At 38.8% G+C, this 24,440-nt stretch overlaps 1 protein-coding gene across 4 annotated transcripts in view; it reads left to right on the forward strand.

Moving 5' to 3' along the window:
- LOC149251966 (uncharacterized) overlaps positions 1-24,440 on the forward strand; it is a 66,360-nt gene that overhangs the window by 31,733 nt on the left and 10,187 nt on the right. For all 4 annotated transcript variants that reach the window (XR_016266031.1, XR_016266032.1, XM_089456599.1 and 1 more), the window contains 2 exons: positions 4,545-4,615; positions 18,987-19,057. Coding sequence is in view for 2 of the 4 variants with exons in the window: in XM_089456599.1 (XP_089312725.1) it covers positions 4,545-4,615; positions 18,987-19,057 (142 nt within the window). In the remaining 2 variants the exon portion in view is untranslated. The remainder of the gene's footprint in view (positions 1-4,544; positions 4,616-18,986; positions 19,058-24,440) is intronic.

Genomic DNA, 24,440 nt, shown 5'->3' on the forward strand with positions numbered 1-24,440 from the left:
CCCTCTTTTCTGGACATTGATTTTGATGATACACCAACTCTAGTTTTTCCTACTTCAATGTAAGTTGCTTGAATAACTACTTCATCCAATTTAGTAGGAATAAACATGAATACAATATTACAAATACATTAAGGTAATCCTCCTATATATTTTGTTAGAGATTATTTTGTATGTAAGGGAATATCAAGTATTAATGATTTCTTACTAAATTCATGTGTGTATTCCTGCACTAATAGTCCTTTCTTAACTTTAAGACTTTTCTGTTATATTAAGGCCTTATCCTTATATCCTAATGGGTAGAATTTCTTTCTAAGTGTAGAAACAAAATCACTCCATGATGTAGAAATCTTACCAATATGTTGAGTCCCATGTTGTAACTTACTCTACCACCAGATGAGTGTTGTGCCTTCTAGATGAAGCGAAGCTAAATGAATCTTGACCACATCATCAAAAATTTGCTACACACTACAATACACCTCCATCTGTCTAATCCATTTATCTAGTTTCTCAACATTGATTTCACCATTATACATGGGTAAGTTGAATTTCACATCCAATTTAAGCAAAGATTTTTGAGAATATGATTCAAGTTGACCACCAAAAAGAGAAGAAATAGGATATGTCTTATCATCATCAATCTCTATATTTTTACCTGAATCAGATGGTGCTTCATATTTTGGATTTTCATATTGTGATGCCTTAGCTTCCTCATCTTTGGTTTTATCTTCCTCTTTCACCTTTTTGAACTCATGGCATATCTTCTGAACCATGGCTCGCAATGTCATGAAATCATCCACAAATACTACATCAAATTCAAAAGGATGATCACCTCTTCCTTCTTTATCCATATCTTCTCCTCGAGTTGTCCTTCTTCTCGAGCCAACTTCTAGATCTCCTTCAAAAATTTCTCCTTCACCATGCCTTGCTTTTCTCCTGGTGATCATGCACACTTAAACCAAACTATCAATAATTAGCTCTGATACCAATTGATCTGAAATCCCAATCGAAATTGATACTGGTTTATTAAATTTTTAAAAGCGTATGCATGTAATTAAAAACCACCAATAAGAAGAGCTCAAATTAAAACACATAGGCAACTTGAAAGGAAATTGTAGCAAATAAACATTAACAATAAACCACACAAGATACAATGACACCAACACGTTGAAAACGAAGTTCGGCTATCTTCAAGCCTATGTCTCTGGGCTCGGTCTTTAGTGGCGAGGCCTATTTATTAAAAATTCTCAAAATGTTTGTACATCAAAATATAAGCTCCAAATCATCAAAATAATACCACCAATGTGTTCTGAAGGCCTCAAACCCCCTATTTCGACTCTTTTCGTGCTCAAAATAGTCTCCAAATGGTTAAAATAAGCCAAAATGACTATTTTCTACACTTAAAACGAGATGATACTGTTAAAAAAACAACCTTGTTACTCAATGGTTGAGTGTGTTGGTTATATAACCCTGGGTCAAGGTTTCAATCCTCATTTAGCATGGTTTTGTTTTGATTCTCAGCGATGATTGTATGATATATATGGAATATATTAAAAAAAATTAACAAAGATATGGTGGCGGGGTCAATGGACCCGCCACCTCAAACCGTAACTATAATAAATATAATGTATATAATAAAGTTATGGCCCAAGGCCTTATTTATAGTGATGGTAGCCATTTGTTAAATTTCACGGAGATATGTATGTGGGGGGATATTATGGCCTCCCGCCATATCACTTCCCCCATATGCGTCTTCAATAACCTTTAAATAGAAGTTGTGTCCATTGTACAACAATACGTATCAGTGCTCCATTGGTAAGTCACGTGAAATATGGCTGGCAGGTCTGGGGTTCAAATCTTGTGGGGTTTTCTTGGTCGAGCCTTCTAAATTTTGACCAATCTTGGAAGGCCACATGTCACCCTATGATAGGGCCATGTGTCACTTTGCGGCTGGTCCAAATTCAACCAACCGTAATATGCCGCCTAGATGCGCGATGTGTCGACTAGAACCATGATCCTGGAACTCTGACCGCTAGAACCCTGAGTTGATCATTGACTATCAAAACCTTGAGAATTGGCCTTTGACTTTTGACCCACTTTGACTCGCGGTAACTTCATCATATGATATCCTTTTTTTCCCGTTCAAGCTGCATTTGATTCAAAATGATGAAGTCTACGTAATGGAGTTGGTTTGAAAAGAATCTGACAACTTTGATTTTTGAGCATTTCCCAGAACTTTGAGCATATTTTGGATACTCCATATCGCTCCTTGATCATTTTGGATCATTCGAATCATTCCTCCCCATTAAGACCTTTTGGAACACAAAAAGGTTGTCTGCATTGTTTTTATGGTGAGGAAAATGTCTCTCCACCTGCTCGGTATCTTTGGGCCAACCTGTTCTGAATCTGTACATGTCACTCATCCACACAATCATCTGTACAAGATAAAAATCACAAAGAATAGTGTTCCATTTTCCATCCATATCTACATCCATATTTGTTGTTATAACCTACATACTGTTGAAAAGAAGCAAGTTGAATAAGAACATAAAACATACTAACATAAATGAAATTGTACCCTGTCGACTCTTCAAAACTGGAACACAACTCAACTTATCACAAAATTATACTTGTTGCACAATTTCAGATTCCTTAAGAAAATTTTTCTGATTTGTTTTAATTATTTTGTGCTTAAGCTTCGTTATTGGCACAAACATGGTTTTACTTGCATAAGCTACCCTCTTTAACTGTTCCATTGTTTAAAAAGATTTTATTGCCTTTATAGGATGAGAATGCACAATATATTAAATCCTCTTTGAACCAAATGATATTGATTTTGTTCCCTGTAAAAAAAACTCTTTCGATCATATAAATAAGGGATGTCTAAGACCATTCCATATGCATCTAGCGTCACTACATCACATGTTACCTTATCCACAAATTGAGATGTGATTGCAAATTGTAAGATACATTACTTAGTTACTGGAAATTTATGATTTTTTCTCATCCCATTTAGTGTGTAACGTTTACGATGCATTTTAGTTTTTAATCCCAACTGCCTAACCACTTCCTCATAAGTTAGATTAGCTTGAGACCCACTATCTAACAAAGTGTCGATCTTAGTATGCTTCATAATGACCCTTATATGAAATAATTTTCATTTTTCTATATCAAATGTACTATCAGAATCATTACCATCATCATATTTACCTGCCAAACCTACTGCAATTTGAGCCTCATCACATGATTTTGAACCCAAATATATTGTTGTTATTGTTGCTGCAATGTTTTTCTTACCCTTATCTACTTTAAATCACTTTGGCCGCTTATCAGGGTGTAGTTACCAACAATGTTCTTCATCATGCCCTTCCTTCTTGCAATTCTTGCAAGATAGCTTCTCCTCTTCCATCATAATTGAATTTTTCCTCTTGGATTTTCCCTTACCCCTGCCCTCTTTTCTAGACGTTGATTCCAATGATACACCAACTCTAGTTTTCCCTGCTTCAATATAAGTTGCTTAAACAACTAATTCATCCAAGTTAGTAGGACTAAACATGAATACAATATTATGAATATATTAAGGTAATCCTTATATATATTTCATTAAAGTTTCTTGTGTATTTAAGGGAATATCAACCATTAATGCCTTCTTGCAAAATTAATTTGTGTATTCCTGCCTCAACTTCCTCATCTTTGTGTTTATCTTCCTCTTCTACCTTTTTTAACTCATGGTACATCTCCTATTATAGCTCCAAATCTCACTCTTGAGGTTTGTGATGCTGCACTCATGGCCCAGGGCAACCCTTCCTTCCAGACCTGGTCCAAAATTAAAAAAAAATAGTGTTTTATTCCCTATACGTGACATTTCCTTGAGCTAAATGCGTGTATACGTGGGTCTGTGTATACCCAACCCGCATATATGTCTTAAAACACTTTAAAAAATTAAATCTCTTTAATTTCGGGTGAAGATCATGAGTTTCACCTACTGATCACCTGTTAGTGCCCGTGGCCCAACTATTCCCAACTAATTCCCAACTAAAAAACTACTTTGGGAGAAGTATAAAAAGGCTTCAATGGGAAGGCCTAAGGGAGGAGAGAAGAGAGAGAGAGGTTATTATGCTGAGATTTCCATGACCAGGTCTGAAGATCCTAGTGCCTCCTGCACTTCCCCCATTTATAGGAAACCCTTGTTTCCTTGTGTGATTATGTCTTTCTACCATTGGAGATATCATGGAGTAAGTCATGGAAGGAGTTTGTTAAAGGCTTGAGACTGGACATATCCAGAGGACGGTTCCGCTTGGAGCCTGCGAAAGGATGAATCAAGTGAAATTATTCCTTTCTGTACTTTATTTGTCTATAATAAAAGAAACACTTGTCTTTGTTCCTGACATAAATCTTCTTCATGTTTATGATATCCATGTTATGATTCATATATGAATGGTTGTTTAATTGCATAACTAACTACCTTTCAATGTACTATGAAGATGATTTCTTTATGATGTTTAGTCCATATACTGTTGTACTTTCTTGAATTGATTGTTTTGCAGGTTGAAGGAGCAAAAGGAACTCCAAGAGGGTTTGGACCCTGGAAGGATCTTCTCAAATGTAGGACCCCCAGGTATGCCCCTTATCGTATAGTTTTCTTATCTTAGCATTATGGCTATATGGAATGTGTGTTTCTCTGTATAGACAACCTATGATCTGCTAAGGTTTCAACCCAAAGACCCTAGGGGAATTTGTCCCTTAACATAATTGGCAACTCCACTGGGGACAACAGTATTGTTGTTCCTAGTTTGGGTTGGTTCAAGCCAATCAGTGCTCAGCTGTCTGTCTGCTTCCTGTTACTGTGTAGTCTGTTCCTGTAGGAATTTGAGTTGTAAGTTTGGTCAGTTTCTTCATACTGTTTTTTATTATTTCTTGAAATCTTTTATATACGTTGTTTTTCTTGTTTACAGAAGCGTATATACGCATGTTTCCTTAAGTTAACCTGCGTATACGCAGGTTTCCTTAGGCTCAGTCATGTATACATGCAGCTGTACATCAATACAGTCGCGTATATCTTGCAATTTTCAAGATTTTTTAAATCTTTTTGTTTCTGAAGGTCTGTCTGCTGGTTTGATTCAGTCCTGAACAGTTACTTTTCTGTGTCAGTTTTTAGTTTTACAGCAAGTATCTGATTTCAAATTCTCTCTGATTTTGGAAAGTGTTGGTCTTATTGGTTTTATTGCAAGCGTCATCGTTTTGTTAAGCACACAAGATTTCTTGTTAGGAGTCTTGGCTGCTCTGTTTTGCCAGAGCAGAAAGGCTGATCTCAGTCTTTGTGTCAAATCTTGTTTTGGTGACCTTTTGTGTTTGCTTGTTAAAACTACATTTTTGTGACCATCTACTTTTCTTTCTTTCGAAAGTTATTGATTGACTCTTTCTTGAAAATTGTCTTTTTGATCTTTTGGTCTTTGTTTCCAAACCTCTCATTGCTGCTTTGATTGTTAAAAGCATCTCGAAACACATCTTTGTTGTTGAGTTTTCATCCATTTTGTGTTGTCAGCTTGCAAAGTGTTTGGTGTCGATTTTTCAATCATAAAGTTTCAGTCTTGTTGAGAGCACTTTTGAAAATATGTTTTTGCTTCTTCTTTTGAAGAAAATGTTTTGAAAAACTTAGTTTTGCTTTCTTGAACTTTGTTTTGATTTAGTTTCCTTTTAGTGAATGAAAGTGCATTTTTGTTTGTCTTGAAACTTGTTTTTAGTGTTTAGACGAAATGAACAGTAGCAACTCATATTCCATCTAAACATTTTAAGTGGCAAAATAAAAATTGATAAACAAGTAACTTTCATTTCTTGATTTAGAGTAGTCTTAAGTCTTGCATCAGCATGTACTTATTGCATTAGGATAGAGTTGCACATATTTTTAGGCATCTATAGTTTTGTTAACTTTTGTGAGTGTGGAGCGTGAGTAAAAGAAAAGAAAAGAAGAATTTGTTGTTTTTTTTGAAGTTCCTCTGAACCCAGTAGAAATTTATTTCATCGAAAAACAAGAACAAGTGCATTTGCGTGTAGTTTGGTTTTTATTAATTTCTTTTGCATCAAAGCACCACTAGTTTCACTTCCACTTATCCCTTGACTTAAAGAACAACCCATTTAAAAACAAGCGCTAATTAAAATATACTAGAACTTTTTATAATTGTCAAGTTAGACACACCAACAAGTTTTAGGATATTTTAGGGCCTTGGATTAGGCGAGTGGAGAGATAACTCTCCAAGGCCATTTAAACTATCAAACATAGGAGTCTGAATAGTGAGTGAAAATCCAATAGCGTTAGGGAGACCAGGAAAGCTCCGGATCTAGGAGTTAAGCACGAGGGTTTTTGAAGACAGGGAAGAGAGATACCCCCTTTCCTACTTGTCGGATCTAACCTCAAGACTATTCCACCTGCTTCTGATATGAGTTGTTAACCTTATTTTCTACTCCTAGGGATCTACACAGGTGGCTGCGGAGGGGAATCCCGTGGCAACTGAGGTCGACGTTGCATCACTCTCAGCGGTACTACTGGAGGGCACCCTTGCGAAGCTTGGGGGCTTGCACCGGCGCAGGCTGTTGTTAGGAGGTCATCATAACTTCCTCTGTTACCTTCGCTGATAGGCCTGGGCCGTCATTATCCCAGACTATATTCGGAAGGCCCCTTACTTCACTTTCTTGTATTTTGGTGTCCGGTCCTCATCACCCAGAGTAGAAATACTCGAAAGTTGTTTGACTGGCTGTATCTTTTAGGTACTTTTTAGTGTGTGCTATGTGCTCTTAGTTGGCCTAGCTTTCATTTTTTAAGTCTTTAGCTAGATCTTAATAAAAAATTCAAAGTGGTTGACCGATCACCTAGATGGTCTCGAAGACTTCGTGGTCTTTCACCACCAAGTTTAGAGCCTTCTCCTAGAAGGCGCAGAGGTAATACTGTCGGTGGGTTTTGTCCCATGGCAGTTGACGCATCAGGGATTGATCCTCCTCACAGAGACATTAGTGTTCAAAATAGGCCTGGTACTTCCACAGAACAAGAGAGGAACACTCCAGTTATTTCTCAAGTTCTCTTTCAGACGGAAGATAACATAGAAGTAGAAGAATTTCAAGAGTCGTTAGCAGCTCCGAATTCTCCCTTACCTTCTAGCTATCTGGAAGTATTATGATAAGTTGGGACTCTGACGCATAGACCGTCAAGTCCAGGTCACACTACGCACTTACCATCGATGACCACTACTGGAAGCATGGCTTCTACTACAAGTACTACAACTATGCAGACTCCAACATCAGTACAAGGGGGAGGAACCATTTCCATCCCCTCTGCATCTTTATTTGGGTCTTTTGCTAGCACATCTTTTGTTGGGTCTACCTCCATTCCTTCTATGAGTGGAAATTCCCAAGCCAATGCTTTTAGTACTGGATTCTTCCCTTTTGGCACCCATTCACAAGGTATTCCATCAGTTCTATTTAGTGCCTCCACATCCATGATGGGTGGATCGGCTTCATTCCAGGGTTTTCCTTTCGGAAGTGGTCATATACCACATTCCAACCCGACAGTAGGATCTATGCCTTTTTCTTCTACAGGACAAAGCAGAAATCCTTTCCAAGGTTGGACTAACCCTGCGGTTAGTGGCATGGGAACTGGGAATCCGTTTTTCAGCCAACAAGGGAATGGGCCGTACTCCACAGTTAGTTCGTTTCGAAGTATTCCTCCCTTAGCTACTGCTTGGAATCCTTATCAGGGGTTATCCACTCCTTATAATCCTTTAGGAGGAAGCTTCGCCGGTCATGGAGGTTTTGCGGCCGGAGTTGGTCAAACTCTGAGTTTTGCTGGATCACAAGGCTTTCCTTTTGGTTCAACTAGTTCTGCTGGATACTTCGGGCAGCTTGGTGCCTTTCAAAATCCAGGCCAATCTTTTCAGAACTTTTGGAGCTCCGCCCAGTCAGGGTGGAACCCCTAAGGTCCTGCTAGGCTTCCTTTTCTGGTAACTTTGAACTTGCCATATCTCATGAAATTAACAAACGATCCAATTAAATACAACCTGGCCTAGCCTTTGGTCCCAACCAAACTCCCTTCGGACATTCCAAAATTTGAAGGGAAGGGCGGTGAAGACCCAGGCGACCATGTAACCACATTCCATCTGTGGTGCTCATCAAACTCCCTTATTGATGACTCGATTAGGTTGAGACTTTTTCAACGCACCTTGACTGGTAATGCGGCCAAGTGGTATATAGAGTTGCCAAGGGGAAACTTTACATCTTTCACTGACTTAGCTAATATTTTCTTAAATCATTTCCAGTTGCCCATCCGTTATGATGCCGGAACAAAACTTCTGGCCAATTTCCGTCAGGACATGGCAACTCACATGTCTGACCATATTCAGGAATGGAGACGAAGAAAGAGGCTCATTAAAGCCGAAATCCCTCTAGAATACCATCTCAAATGGTTTTTGAAATCTTTACAACCTGAAATCTCTAAGGATGTCTCCATGTCCAGAGTCTATTTTGAGGAGCAAGCTACTTTTAGGGCCCAACAATTAGAATTGATTTACTCTCAGTCTGGGATCCTTAAAAAAATCTTGCTAGATGCTCTTGGGTCTAAGGTTGATATAGCCAAGTCAAATCTAGGTCCCCATGTGGATGGTATCGTTGGATCGGTAGACACAAATTCGGTGAACTTGTTGAGCCAATTGCAGTAGTTGTCTTTACAAACTGCTTCTAACAATCAAGTCACATCATCTAACCCTTTGTCTTCCCAACCCTCTTCAGTCAATGCTGTCCAATCTACCAACCCCAATGGAAATCAAAATTCCAATGGGAAGAAGAAAGGACGAGGTAAGAAAAAGAGTCAAGATGGGAAGACTGATGCAAATAATCTTGGCAATAATGCTGGTGGTGGTAGAAATGAGTCTAAAAAGAAAGCCAAGTTTCCATGCAAGTTATGTGGTGGAGACCATTTAACTCACCTCTACCCCAAGATTGAAGACGCTCAGTGATTTTTAGGGTAGCAAGGGACTTATAGTTCTCAATTTGTGTTAACCAACCCTTTTCCCCAAGGGCAGCAACTTCTTGCTAGCGCGAGTTCAAACCTTGGAACCTCCGCAGGGGGCAACCAGGAAAGGGAAAAGTCATCAAATGTTTTCATGATGGGTTCCAATGTCCATGTGGCCACTCGGTCACGTGATTATGGTGAAGCCAAAACTTCCAAGGACAAAACTGCTCCCAGAAATACCGACCTTCATATTGAGTGACCCTTGTCGAGACTATACCACGGATATCAAAAGGTTCCGCTAAACACGCAACTATTAATCCTAATGTTAGGGCTGCCTAGAATTACTCCATTGTTGAGGATTTAGCTCAAAGTTCGTGCACCATGTCCGCTTTATAGGTTCTCTAGTCGTGTCCGGCTCAACAAAGTGCTTTACTTTCGGTGATTGGGGTAGTTGATCCAACTAACTCTTTAGTGCTCACTTTCGACATGTTAAATGTCAAAAAGCGACTCCCTCATCATATAGCTTTCCAAATAAAGTATGCATACCGGAAAATTAACATTTTTCGTACCGTTATTGATGAAGGAGCTTCCACGTGCGTCATAACAATGTCATGCTGGAAGGCTATTGGATCACCTTCGGCTGTTCCTTCACCTACCGTCCTGACTGCATTTGTTGGACATTCTCATAAGCCACATGGGATTATCCCGACCTTTCCCATATGTGTTGGGGGGAAGTTCGTTAATATTGAAGTAGAAGTCATTGGTGTTAACCTAGACTACAATCTCCTCTTAGGAAGGAACTGGGTATACGAAATGGACATCATCGTTTCAACTCTATTTCGTGTCATTTGCTTTCTCATGAAGGGAAAATCATTAAGGTTGATCAATTGGATTATTGTCGAGTTGATCCTTAAGCAATCTCTGACTCTACTATTCCTTTAGTGGATAACCCTCGTCCACCTACTAAGAATCTAGGAGTTGGGATGTATTCCTCATCGATGGGTACCTTTGATTTTCCCTCTCTTATCGCTAGAATCAATGTCGTTTCATCATCTAAGGAGTCTCCTCGAAAAGAGTTCTTTCGAACTCATTATTTTTCAGACCCTTGGACTATGCCTTCACCTACAACCACATTAGCTAAAGGACAAGTTAATGGAATGGCATTCCCTATGTCTGTAGCTGAGCTTAGATATCAATCTATCGTTAACTCTACAGATGACCACTCTACTCCTTTTTCTGAGGAGGAGCTAGATGGTGATGTGGCCCTGGCCTAGACCCTTGATTCTACCTCTACCCTGGACTGCTTAGATACAATTTTACCTTCTGAAGAAGCAATCCTAGAAGCAATGATGGGTATAGATCGACCTTGGGAAGACTTACACCATCGTTCATATTTTCTTCCTCCATTGCAGGAAGTAGAATCTAGGTTCTCCAAGCTCTTTACTAGTGATGTTTGTACGGTATCAAATCCTTTGGCTCCAGCACACTTTTGTGCCGGAGGTAATATGTCGGTGACTTCAAAAATGATACCTATAAACATCTCTACGAACCCTAACGTGATCGAGAATATCTTCATCAGAATCGAATGTTCCCCTAAAGAAATTCAATTTTACACCGACCTTTTCAAGGAATTTCGAGATGTATTCGCTTGGTCTTATGAAGAAATTCTTGGCATTGATCCATCTATAGTTCAACATGAGATGAAGACGTATGAAAACACCAAAGCGGTTCGTCAAAGGCTTCGGCCGGTTAATCCTAGGAAATCAACAACCATTAAAGCTGAAGTAGAGAAGCTGCTCAAGGTGGGTTTCATATACCCTGTTCCTCTTACCGATTGGGTGTCTAATCTAGTCCCTATGGATAAAAATCAAGGAACAATCTGAGTATGCATCGACTTTAGAGACCTAAATAAGGCCTATCCAAAAGATAATTACCCCACACCATTCATTGATCATATTATTGATGAGTGTGTGGGTGATGAGATTTTTTCCTTCATGGATGTTTTTTTTGGGTATAATCAGATCTCTATCCATCCTGAAGATCAACATAAGACAACTTTTATATGTCCCTGGGGTACCTTTGCATACAGAAAGATGCCTTTTGGTCTTAAAAATGCTGGAGCCACTTTCCAGTGGGCCATGTCATATGCTTTCCACGACATTAAACATATCATTGAAGCATACTTGGATGATCTCGCTGCTCGTTCTCAAAAGAGAACTGATCACCCTAGTCATCTTCGATTGGTCTTTGAGCGATGTCATTTTTATAAAATCCGGTTGAATCCCAACAAGTGCATTTTCGCGGTTACGTCCAGTCGGTTATTAGGGTTCATCGTGTCAAATGAAGGGATTCGGGTTGATCCCTTCAAGGTTGAGGCAATAATTCAGTTGCCTCCCTCGTCCTCAATTTGAAAACTTCAAAGTCTTCAAGGGAAGGCTAATTTCCTAAGATGGTTTATAGCAAACTATGCCGAGATCACTAAAGGGTTTATGCATTTTCTACGCAAAGGAGTTCCATTTGTATGGGACGACTTTGCGTAGTGGTCGTTCGATGCTTTGAAAAAGGCATTAGTCTCTGCCCCGCTTTTGAGTCCACCGGATTATGGTAGGGACTTCCTTTTATATCTCGCTGCAGCAGAATCAACCATTGGTATGGTTCTCGTTCAGGAAGACGATGCTCTCACGGAGCATGTGATTTATTATTTGAGCCGAGGCTTAATAGGTCCTAAACTTCGCTATTCTCCGGTTGAAAAATTGGCTTTGGCAGTTGTCCATGCTATCCAGCGACTTCGTCATTATATCTTGCTATGCAAAACTATTGTCTTAGCGGCGGTCAATCCATTTCAATTTGTCCTTAGTAGGCGAGTGATTGGGGGCAAATATAACCGATGGATAGTCATTTTACAAGAATTTGATCTCAATTTCTTTTCCGCCATGTCTAAGAAATCCATGGTTTTCGCCGAGCTAATTTCCGAGTTGCCTGTGGAGAGGATACTATTTATGAGGAAAGTTTTCTCGACGAACATTTATTCCTCATCTCTTCACTCGACCCTTGGTATGGAGATATCATTGTCTATCTCCAGACTTCGAAGTTTCCCTCTACTTTCTCTAAGGATGAACACCGGAAATTACGTCACCTAGCCAAGAACTATGTTATCATAGGTGATACATTATATCATCGAGGGGTTGATTCAATCCTTCAGCACTATTTAACCTTAGAGGAAGTAGAGTCAGTGCTCAATGACTGCCACAGTGGAGCTTGTGGTGGTCATCTATCAGGGCTTGCTACAGCCCAGCGCATCTTGCGTGTCGGCTATTTTTGGCCTTCGCTCTTTAAAGACTGTGTTGAAGCGGTCAAACGCTGTCACCCCTGTCAAATCTATACTCAAAATATGCGCACACATCCAGCTCCTCTTTTTCCCGTTATCACTGTCGGTCCTTTTACTAAGTGGGGTATCGATTTTACAACTTGTAATTCGCCTTCAGCGACGAATCACAAGTACATTATCGTGGTTGTAGACTACTTTATGAAGTGGGTTGAGGCCATGCCCACTTATAAAAATGATAGTGAAATGGCAAAATTGTTCCTTTTTAATCAGATTATCTCAAGATTCGATATCCCGAGAGAGATTGTCACTGACCATGGCAGTCATTTCCAGAATCAACTAATATTTGAATTGGCTCTTAAATTGGGTTTCCGGTAGGAGCATTCGTCTCCTTATTATCCTTAGGCCAATGGACAAGTCGAGGTAGTCAACAAAACTCTTAAGATGATCCTACAATGGACAATCGACAAAAATCGGTCCAATTGGCTTCTTATGTTGTATCCGGCTCTTTTGGCATACCGAACCTCCGTGAAGACTGCTACTGGTTTCACACCTTTTCAGTTAGTTTATGGGATGGAATCTATGTTTCCTATCGAATGTGAAATTCCATCTCTTAAGTTAGTTGTTGAGCTCCTTCCAGAGACTTCTAGTCTCGAGGAGTGCCTCCTTCATTTGGAACATCTCGATGAGTAGCGTCGAGATGCTGCCACGATGAATGAGGCTCATAAGAAAAGGGTTAAAACGTAGTATGATAAAGCTGTCCATCCTCAAGTATTTTCTGAAGGTGACCTTGTCTTGGTCTATGACAAAGATAAGGACACCTTGGGGGCAGGCAAATTTAAGCCTATGTGGTATGGTCCCTTCATTATTAAACGAGTTTTAGAAAAATGGTTGTATGAGTTAATCGATTTTGAAGGAAACAAGTTGGCGGAGCCCCGAAACGGGCTCTACCTCAAGAAGTACTTTGCTTAAGTAGTAGCTAGGCAATGGATTCTTTGTATATTGTGTATATTTGTACATATCTCATCGAGAGTTTTTGATATCAACACTTTTTGGTCTGCTGTGGCAGGTGCTGATGGATGACTTGGTCTATTTTGGATTCGCCGATGGTGCTAATCGGCACACTCGGAACCTTGCTTCTGCAGCTTGGGTACTCTACTATCCAACTGGTCAGTTGATGGTATCAAGGGGAGTATGCATTGGTCCTGCTTCAAATAATATGGCTGAGTATACTACCGTCATTAATTTACTATCCGAGGCAATTTCTCATGGAATTGACTCGTTGGTAGTTTATCTTGATTCACAATTGATAGTGTCGCAATTGAATAACATTTATTGGGTAAGGGATCCATGTTTATATCACCAGTATTTAAGGGTGAGGTTGTTGCAAAGATCATTTACTTATATTAATTATTTGCACATTCCAAGATCTCATAATTGGTTAGCTGATTCTATCGCTAATCAAGCATTAGACTGGCACATTAATCATTCATCACAATAAAATCAAGCATCAAAAAAGTCGAACTGTATATATATATATATATATATATATATATATATATATATATATATATATATATATATATATATATATATATATCATAAAACATCTCGAGTGTACATAAGTCTGTCCAAAAAATATACAAAATTGGGACTCAAATGCCCATAATCATGTCTAGTACATCTAATGCCCCGTCTCAGGATGAGCGGCTAAGTAGGAAGCTATCGCATTGGCCACATGCCTAAAAGTGTGGACCCAGCCACGTGGCATGCCAACCACATGACGTTGCATATCCTTAGGAAGATCCTCTACCGCCGCCATTAGTACTCCGTGAGTGAGTCTCACCAAGTGTCGTTGGACTGTGTGAAGTAGTCGCTCTGTATCTGCAGCTGCCTCTTCGGCCCCTTGGCCGCGATGTCTGTGCCGTGGGAAATCATCTGGTTGTACCAGCTCAATATCTAGAACATGATCATCATATTAGTCATTTGAATCCTATCAAAAACATTTTTCAAAATTCATTATTATATTTGAAAAGTCCAAAAAAAAAAATCATAAAATCAAAAAATGCTTACCAATGTTGCCACATGCTGCGGTAGGTGGTAATACTAGATCGAGATCTCCTCGGAAATCCAACCCAGCATAAGGGTAGTCATCTATGGCGATGATCTTCTGATCCCACCAGGAAAAGAAGTCATCGTCAAATGCAGTCTGTGGGACGTCCCCACCTCATAGATGTTTCATCAGGTCAGCCCACCAGCCCATGTGTGGATCTCATGGGGTGCTGATGGAAACCGCTACCCTAGGGCGGAGTGCAGGGACCCTCTCAAAAAAGAAAGAACACAAAATAGTCCCATATCCGAAGTTTTTGGTCTGCCCTCTCTTGATGGAAGTGAGCTAGCTTTTCAAGCTGGCCAGAAGAGGAGTACACCAGTCAAACACGGTGGTGAGACAGTCTACTGCCAAGCTCATGGTTAGCTGTGATTCCTGGTGCAGAGAAGCTGATCCGTTCACTCTAGCTATGGTGAACAGGATTATCCTCAGCGATAAACTCTCCACATGTGTGATTGAAATCTGACTTCCAACCTTTTTTGGATGTCTCGGGCAATAGATATGTATGTAGTCCTCGATCAAGAGACTACCTCGTGTCCTGCCCCTAGAATGTACTACCTCTCCCCTTCGGGAAAGGCCCGTGATAAAATAAATTTCATCCACTTCTATCCTGAGTGGCATCTGGTTAATCATAAACGAATTATCATCGATACTCCAGTAATCAATGAGCATCTCAAGCAGACGTGTGTCTACTTTCATATTTGGCAATTTGAAGAATTTTAGCAAACCACATCCCCGTAGGGCATCCAAAGCATTAGGATCGTTCATGACCTCATCATCCACTGAGGTATGCTCTCTTTCTCGCCAAGTGACTGGAATCCTGAAGAAAAAATGATTTTAAACCGTTAGATTTTTTGTTTCAAATGTTCGCGGCGTATACGCGGGTCCATTTGCACACAGTCGCATGTAGGGCCCACGTGTACACAGCTTTCATATACTCAACCAGCATATATGTCGTGTTGAAATTTTTGACAAAGAATTCAACGGTAAAACATAAATTAAAAATTCTAAAACCAGTCACAATTGATTGCAAGACAAGTATAAGAGTTACCTGGGGATTTTGGAAGAATCTGAACGGTTGAATTTGGTGTATGGAAAAGTTGCTTATTTTTCTCCTCTTCTCTGCTCTCAAACTCAAATGGTGAAAATGGTGAGTCCAAAAAATATTTTATAGGTTTTGAAAATTCAAAATATTTTCAAAATTTTATTTTGTTTGGCCTCATGTAACTTTTAACTTGGGAGCTTGGAATGTCGAGAATGGTTTGATTTTCAGGACATTTTGGACGTTTTTTCGACGATTTCAAGACAGCTCCATGACTGCTAACCCGTCATGGCAGGTATCATTTTCTCACTGGAATATAGGTTAGGGAAGCCATTTTTTCCATTGCATTATGCATACTAGCCTCCATTTGTCGATACATTTGCCATAGGGTCGATCCCATCGTGTTATGGTTCGTAAACCATTTTCACTCGCCGATTCTTTAAATCATGACACGATGGTAGAAGCCATCCTTTACATGGGCATCGTAGTTAGCACCTCACTGACATTTGTTGCCCATGCTGCTCCAATTTGAGTAGGCTCGGGAGTCCTCTGTAGTCCCGCCATGACGTATGTGATGAAGACTCATTCCTCTTTGCTTCTTTGTTTTCATTCTGGCCTTATACCCTAGAGGCTCCTTTGTGTTGAGTTGTACTACTGCATTGCATTTTGACCATTTTCACCTTTTGGCCTTTAGCTGGCTTCACTTGGACTCGCATTTAAGCCAACTTTTGACCATAACGACTGCAAAATCAAACTTGCATACCTATGAATTCTGCAACTTGACACACCCTGACCTGTGGAAAGAACGCACCTTTGAGTGTCATTGACCAGTTTTCACCTCCCTGCATTGAGCATAGGAACGTTCCAATCTAAGGAACTAGATCATCTGTTTCATTGACACTCGTTCTTTCCACTGTACTATAGCATTCTTTTATTCTTTTTCCAGCTTAACAGAAAAAGACAAAAAAATATATATTCCAAAAAGAGTTGGAACGGGAGAATATTTCCATTTATTGTTGGCAGCTAGAGTCAGTCATGTCGCCCTTGAACCAAGCACTCAAAGCAAAGTCTCCTCTCTTTGGGTGGGATTTAGTTTGACTTAGGTACACCTTAACCTTGTTATTGAATCAGTTCTCCCCCGATTGGTTATCTCTTCCAATCATATGGAGGGTTCGTTCATGCCTCCTGCATGACGAACTTATACTGAGTCATCATATGCTGCCACATAGTCACATTGAGTCGTGCTTTTGTTCAAGGGAAGTTAGCCTGAGTTGGCCTCTCTGCGGTGTCTCTTGACTCATTTTTCAGTCGGCCATCCCTAATTGTCAGTATCATGTCTATCATCACATCAGATATATTGGTCCTTTAGTTGTGCCGGTTTGAGAAGGTCCCCATTGACTTCTTGCTGGCAGGTCTTGTCCTTATCGACGATGACATCTGGCTATGAGGACAAGCCTAGAGCTGCACCCTGGCCCTATTTTCATTATTGATATGTCACCTTGTGCTCAACATCGATTAGTATCATGGGTCTTTGACTGAGTGGTTTCCCTTGTGTTCGACATCAGCTTACATTATCACACACTGGGATTCGTGTAGTACCTTGGTTTCCATTTGACCCTATTGGTGGATACCTTGCCTCTGTTTCAGCTTTCATTATTGGTTGGTTCAGAGGGTTTCTGTTGTGCGCTATCCACATCTCGTGTATGTCGGAAATGTACTTTGGTCGGGTTACTACATCTTTTTCGTATGATTCCTTCGACATTATTGGCCTATGGGTTACACTCGCGCTAGATTGATGAAGGATTCCTTAATGCCTTCCTTCTAGTGGATCTTTCCCTATCGACTCTGACTCATTGCTCTGTGGCAAAGATCTAGTGGCCATTTGGCAGTACCTTGGGGTTTGCATTCATTAGTGGCAGATCCTTCACTATCGATAGTGGGAAACCATCATTGTCTCCTGATTGATAGATTCTTACAGGTGTTCGACTCCAGCTCATCTATTCACACTTGTTAGATTGTACTGGGTACCTTGACACTCATTATCATTATCGGTGAGTAGTCTCGCATTTGTTAACGGCATACATCAATGACCGGTAATCAAATGATTTATCACATGGTTGACTCCAGATCATTTATTCCCATAGTGCAGAAATCTACGACGGCGGTCGGTGAAGACCTCAGGTTGGATCAGCATTCATTGGTTCACTTGACAGTTTCTCTTATTGCTGCTAGTCGATACCATCCCACCTTATATGTTGTATTCATTCATGGTGACATTCTATATGCTGGCACCTGAGTTTGCAGTGTAGTACCATCCTATTCCATCATGTTCAGTTGGTACCTTTTGTGATCAGTCTTTGATATCAATGATCCTGTTTATTCTTCAGCATCATTGACATTCTTATATGTGATATTCAGACATGTACTTGTTCGATCATGATCAGATGATCCATTATGTATTTTCTAGTTCTTTATACTTGTATACTTAGTGGATTCGCTTGTACTTGATACGCGGACATGCTTTACTTTCTCTGAGCATGGGTATGCCTGCCTCAGATAGTGTTTCTTTCTGATCTCCTTTTGTGGCTTGGCAGAATGAACTCTGGTGAAGTCCTTCTCAGTTTTTGACAGATTTCCTTTCCATGAACTTGCTTAATACATTTCGGCCATCATGTTCCCCTTCTGACCTCATATATTAGGGGGCATTTTTTATAGCTCCAAATCTCACTCTTGAGGTTTGTGATGCTGCACTCATGGCCCAGGGCAACCCTTCCTTCCAGACCTGGTCCAAAATTAAAAAAAAAACAGTGTTTTATTCACTATACGCGACATTGCCCTAAGCTAAATGTGTGTATACGCAGTTCTGTGTATACCCAACCCGCGTATATGTCTTAAAACACTTTAAAAAAATAAATCTCCTTAATTTCGGGCGGAGATCGCGGGTTTTACCTGTTGATCACCTGTTAGTGACCGTGGACCAACTGTTCCCAATGAATTCCCAACTAAAAAACTACTTTGGGAGAAGTATAAAAAGGCTTCAATGGGAAGGCCTAAGGGAGGAGAGAAGAGAGAGAAAGGTTATTATGATGAGATTTCCCTGACCAGGTCTAAAGATCCTCGTGCCTCGTGCACTTCCCCCATTTACAGGAAACCCTTGTTTCCTTGTGTGATGATGTCTATCTACCATTAGAGATATCATGGAGTAAGTCATGGAAGGAGTTTGTTAAAGGCTTGAGACTGGACGAATCCGGAGGACGGTTCCGCTTGGAGCCTGCGAAAGGACGAATCAGGTGAAATTATTCCTTTCTGTACTTTATTTGTCTATAATAAAAGAAACACTTTTCTTTGTTCCTGACATAAAGCTTCTTCATGTTTATGATATCCATGTTATGATTCATATATGAATGGTTGTTTAATTGCATAACTTACTACCTTTCAATGTACTATGAAGATGATTTCTTTATGATGTTTAGTCCATATACTGATGTACTTCCTTGAATTGATTGTTTTGCAGGTTGAAGGAGCAAAAGGAACTCCAAGAGGGTTTTGACCCTGGAAGGATCTTCTCGAACGTAGGACCCCCAGGTATGCCCCTTATCGTATAATTTTCTTATCTTAGCATTATGGTTGTATGGAATGTGTGTTTCTCTGTATAGACAACCTCTGATCTGCTAGGGTTTCAACCCAAAGACCCTAGGGGAATTTGTCCCTTAACACTCCTCAACCATGGATCACAAGGTCATGAAAGCATCCAAAATGGCTACATCATATCCGAAAGGATAATCACCTCTTCCTTATTCACCCATCTCTTCTCCTCAATTTTTCCTTCTTCTCGAGCTAACTTTTGTATCTCCTTCAACAAGTTATCCTTCACCACACCTTGATTTTATCCTGGTGATTATGCACAATTAAATGAAACTATGAATAACCACCTCTGATACCAATTGATCTGAAATCCCGATCAAAATTGATCTTGTTTTATTAAATTTTTAAAAGTGTATGCATGTAATTAAAAACCACCATTAAAAATAGCTCAAATTAAAAGACATAGGCAACTTGAAAGGAAATTGTAGCAAATTAACATTAACAATAAATCACACAATTAGATACAATGACACAAGCATGTCGATAATGGAGTTCATCTATCTTCAAGCCTACATCTCCGTGTGTTAAATTGGCAACTAGGGCCAAACTCCATGTGGGTCAGCTTATTTATGGCAGCTGATATTTTTAATAGATCCCTCTCATCGAGAGGTGTAGGATTGATCCAAAGATCATCTGATTTTGATAAGTATTTATGGAGATATGAATTTATTTCATTTATGTAATTATCATCAAGCCGACCAGCTCTTACGTAGGCTCTAGAAGCCCAAACGTCATGTATATTCATAAATAGAAGAGTTTTGATGTCATTTGGAACACATTCTTGAGGTGATCTCCTCCTCTCCACGTCTTGGGTTTTTGGAGGAGGAGTGAGACACCAAGAATAATATGCTGTTCTAATGGTGATGCCCTAGCCGCAAGTCGATCTACAAACAGAGACACTTGTATGTTGTCTAAGGAGTATTCTAGCTGTAGTAAAGCCATAGCTGTAGTCAACGTGGTTAAGGAAAGGCTCAATACACGCTATCAAGAAGCCTTATGAATAGGCCCTAACACACTGTATAGAAACCTTATACTCTACGATGTCCAGAAGTAATAGCCGTAGTCAAGAAGAGGATTGAACTCGCAAAAAGGTAAATCCGTAGTCAAGAAGAAAGGAGCCGCAATCAAGGAGTAAGAAGCTACATGAATCCGTTGGTCAATGAGACATTGCTGGTCAATAAGACATAATACGCTATGAAGATACACTGATCTAGAATGTACACAGCAATGTAATACACTATGTAGATACGCTAATCCAGAATGTATGCAGCAATGTAATATGCTATGTATGAAGATACGCTGATCCAGAATGTACACAGCAACGTAATACGTTGTGTATGAAGATACGTTGATCAAGAATGTACGTAACAATGTAATATGTTGTGTATGAAGATACACTGATCCAAAATGTACGCAGCAATGTAATACGTTGTGTATGAAGATATGCTGGTCTAGAATGCATATAATATACACAACAATGGAGTGGAGCTACTGTTCATATGTAGTCCTAAATAAGACATACGTTGCCTCTATACGCTATGTAATGAAGTTATAAATAAGAGCTCTAACTGCTGTCAAGAAGAAGATATAATCTCATCTATACACTATTTGATGAAGGCTCCAGTCACTACTAACAAGGTCTCAAATATTGCTATAGGGGACAACATGAAAATATAAGGATTGTTTAAGATGGGACTGCATGGAACTATAGACTAGTTGCTTTGCTAGGCTGCAAGCCATAGCAAGCAGCTAAGGCAGACATACATTTGGTTATATAATTATGTTGCAGCATTATGAGATCATGGGCATCATGAGCAGCATGAAGTATGATGATCATGGGCAGCATGAAGTATGATGATGCATGGGCAGCATGAGCAGCATGGAGTATGACGATGCATGGGCAACATGTGTAGCATGAAGCATGATGAGATCATGGGCATCATGAGCAGCATGAAGCATGATGAGATCATGGGCAGCATGGGTAGCATGAAGCATGAGGATGGATAAGATCATGGACATGGGCAGCATGATGATAATCATGATTAATGCAACATGCAGTGGTGCAGCAAGTGGACCAGATGTAGCACTAAGATAGGTGAATCCGTCACCTTGGAGAATCAGTTGAAGCAGAATGTCTTCAACTAATCTCATCGTTATACGAAATGATCTATGCTAGATCTAAATAAGTCAAAGTATTGACTTTTGTACTATCTCTCTCTCTTTCTCTGCTGAACTTTGAAGATAAAAGAATATTTGATCAAAGGGTTTCCCCACACATTGTAGGGTTTGTCCCTGGCTCGCCCCACATTTGTGTCCTCTTGTCTTGGCTTGTCTTTTGTGATTTATATTTATGTTCTATCTGCAGTTTACTTTATGTTGATGTGATTGCTAATATGGAAAAGAAATTAAATAAATTTCTCTAGCATAGAACATACCTAAAACTTAACACCGGGCCCGATATTTAGTGGGGAGGCCTCTTTATTAAAAATGATCAAAATGTTTATAAATCAAACACTAGTACAAAATGAGAGAGTAGTGACTATGTGACTAAAAACATTAGTCACCACAATTATTTCAAGTGAATCACTACTAAATTTGAGAAATTTTAGGTAACCAAACTAAAAAAGACTAACTTAGTCTAGGGATAGAATATATGACTAGATATTAAGTGACTCAACTAAAAGCGACTAACTTAAATGACTAATTTAGTCTAGGAATAAAATATATGACTAGATAATAAGTGACAAATTAAAAATGATTAACGTAAATTAAAAATGATTAGAACTTTACTTGTAAAGACACAATATCATACTTTTACTTGTTCAAGTTGGATTTGACATATCTAGGTAACATAACTATGGCATAATAAACACTCTTATGCTTCATATGAGTACATGAATGCATGAAACACCTTGATATTTAAGCTCTTTAATAATTGTGAAAAGGGTTTACAAATTTGCATCATGGTCAAATTTTGTTCTTGATACATTTATTTCTTACATTTTTTGAACACATTTGACATTTTAACCACACCCTTATGCAAATCAATGCATGGGAACGTGAAATGACTTGGTTCATAAGGCTAACAATTCACTATTTTTAAGATTGTCTTGATGATTTACTTACCTTCCATTTTGTAGATGTATGATCACTTTCTAATTTGAAATGCCACATCCTAAGATACATAACGAGATAGTGATTGAACCCCAATAGTGCCACTATTGGTGCACTCAACACACAATTCTTAAATATTTGATGTTGACATATGGAATTTATTATTGTTTAGGGGTGCTTTAAAACTTACATTGATCTCTAGTCTTAATGGAAATTTGTTCTAAATGCATAGTGGTTATTTTTCTCACACACTAATGTTATTGATCATGGTTCGTTAATTGTAGTTACACACTTTCGAATGTTATAAATACATCATTTGGGTCACAATTCTATGGTTACAAACTACCCAACTATAAATAGTGATAAATTGATGGTAAATGGATGAGATTTGAATGTTACAAATGTGTAAGTAGTCCACATTCAACTTTTTTGTCTTCATTGTCCTTAGTGATAACGACAAGTTTGAATATTTCCTTTATTTATCATCGCAAACACATAACTCTCTGTCGTCCCAAACATAGTTAATGCTATTGGTGTATGATCTCTTAATTGTGGAATGGTCTCTTGATGATGATAACGAACTCTCTATCTCCAATGTTGATTAATATGATGAATGAATGATCTAATGCCTTACTTGTATGGACATGATTTATGATTCACTTTCTATTTTTATTGTGCCATTCTATATATGCTTCACTAGCATCTCATGTTATATGGTTAATTGAGGAATTTTATCTTTAATTTTTCAAGTATAATTTCATTGCATGAATAAGCATAGTTGTCTAATTAAAATCATTAAAAATTTGTTAATAATTCAGGGTTGGTTTGATTGTTCGCACATTTATCCCTGACCTTTTACTTTGAGAGTGAGTAGTGTCACGTCACTAGTCTTTGTTAAGGAACTTCCCTTCATTACTCAATGCCCTAGCGTAGCTCACTCTTTAAGGATTCCCCCCTCGACAAGGATATCCTTCTTTTAGTCTAAAGAGTGAGAGAAGGTCACCAAGGTGACATTGGGTGGCTTGCTTGAGAGTTTCCTTTTAGGCATTCTAGGTGGGGTCAAGACTTTTTTTTTTCTATGAGAGTGTTTGAGTGGAGACACAATTTAGAAAATGCTTACAAGAAAATTAGTTTCCCTTATTGCCATCACCTAAAATACTTCCAATAAAATCATGTTCTTTTAATAACATCTAATTTTGATAAATAATTAATTTAATAAAATTTAAAAATAAGATTATTATTATTATTGTTATTTTTTGTATATGGTAGAATCTACAACTATAGCGAGCTTGTACTTATGTGACAGGGATTGATTCTGTCCACTACCACAATCACCTTCAAGTGTACCCACATTGCCTCAAAAGTGACACACTAAGATAATCGAAGTTTAAACCAATAACATCATAAGAAATGCCTTAAAAACCCATTCTATCATCAAGTGGTCTACATCATGGGGAAAATTAAAAATAACTTTCAATATTAAAAAATATAGCCAATTTTTTATATTTGAAAATCAATTTTAATATCTAATTTGAGGAAACTCGATGAAATAAAGTTTAATGTGAAAAATGTTAAGCAAAATAAAGTTTAGTGTGTGAAATGTTATGAAAATCATTTATTATAATCCACTGGGCCTAACAATGGTAAACTATTTAGGATCAGGATGTGCCCAAGTTGGCTCAAATAAAACTCTTTTGCAAGTGAGAGGAGTATAAATAAATATTTCACTAAATTATAGGTTGGATGCTATGAGTAAAAGTCTGCATGTCCACAGCAATGAACAAGGGGCTCATATGAAATAAAGGAAGGCTCCAGATTGGCTTGATTTCAACATGCATCAGAGATCAATAAGCCTCTCCCATTTACATAATTCTGCCATCCATCCTCCAACCATCTTCCCACGCCTACCAGAATTGTTTGTTTCTACACTTCAAATTGTTGGGATTCTATGGTGTTTTTCAATCCCCTTGTTTTTATCTTTTTTCGAAATTCAATTTTCTTGCTTTATTTTTGAGTTCTTCCTCTACTTTTATTTTCACATCAAAATTTCAGCTATCATTGATAAGGTTTTTCCATCATGGCTATAATTAGATTGATCTCCAGGGAAAAAATGATTAAACTGTCAAGGCCATAAGCAAGGTTATAGATCATAGATTCTTCCTTGATAAATGGCATTGTTTTACAATTTTTTTGTTAATTTGGTATGGAT

Source organism: Pinus tabuliformis, chromosome 7, assembly GCF_031772625.1.
Source record: "Pinus tabuliformis cultivar Carrire ecotype Pingquan chromosome 7, CPIR1, whole genome shotgun sequence".
NCBI lineage: Eukaryota > Viridiplantae > Streptophyta > Pinopsida > Pinales > Pinaceae > Pinus > Pinus tabuliformis.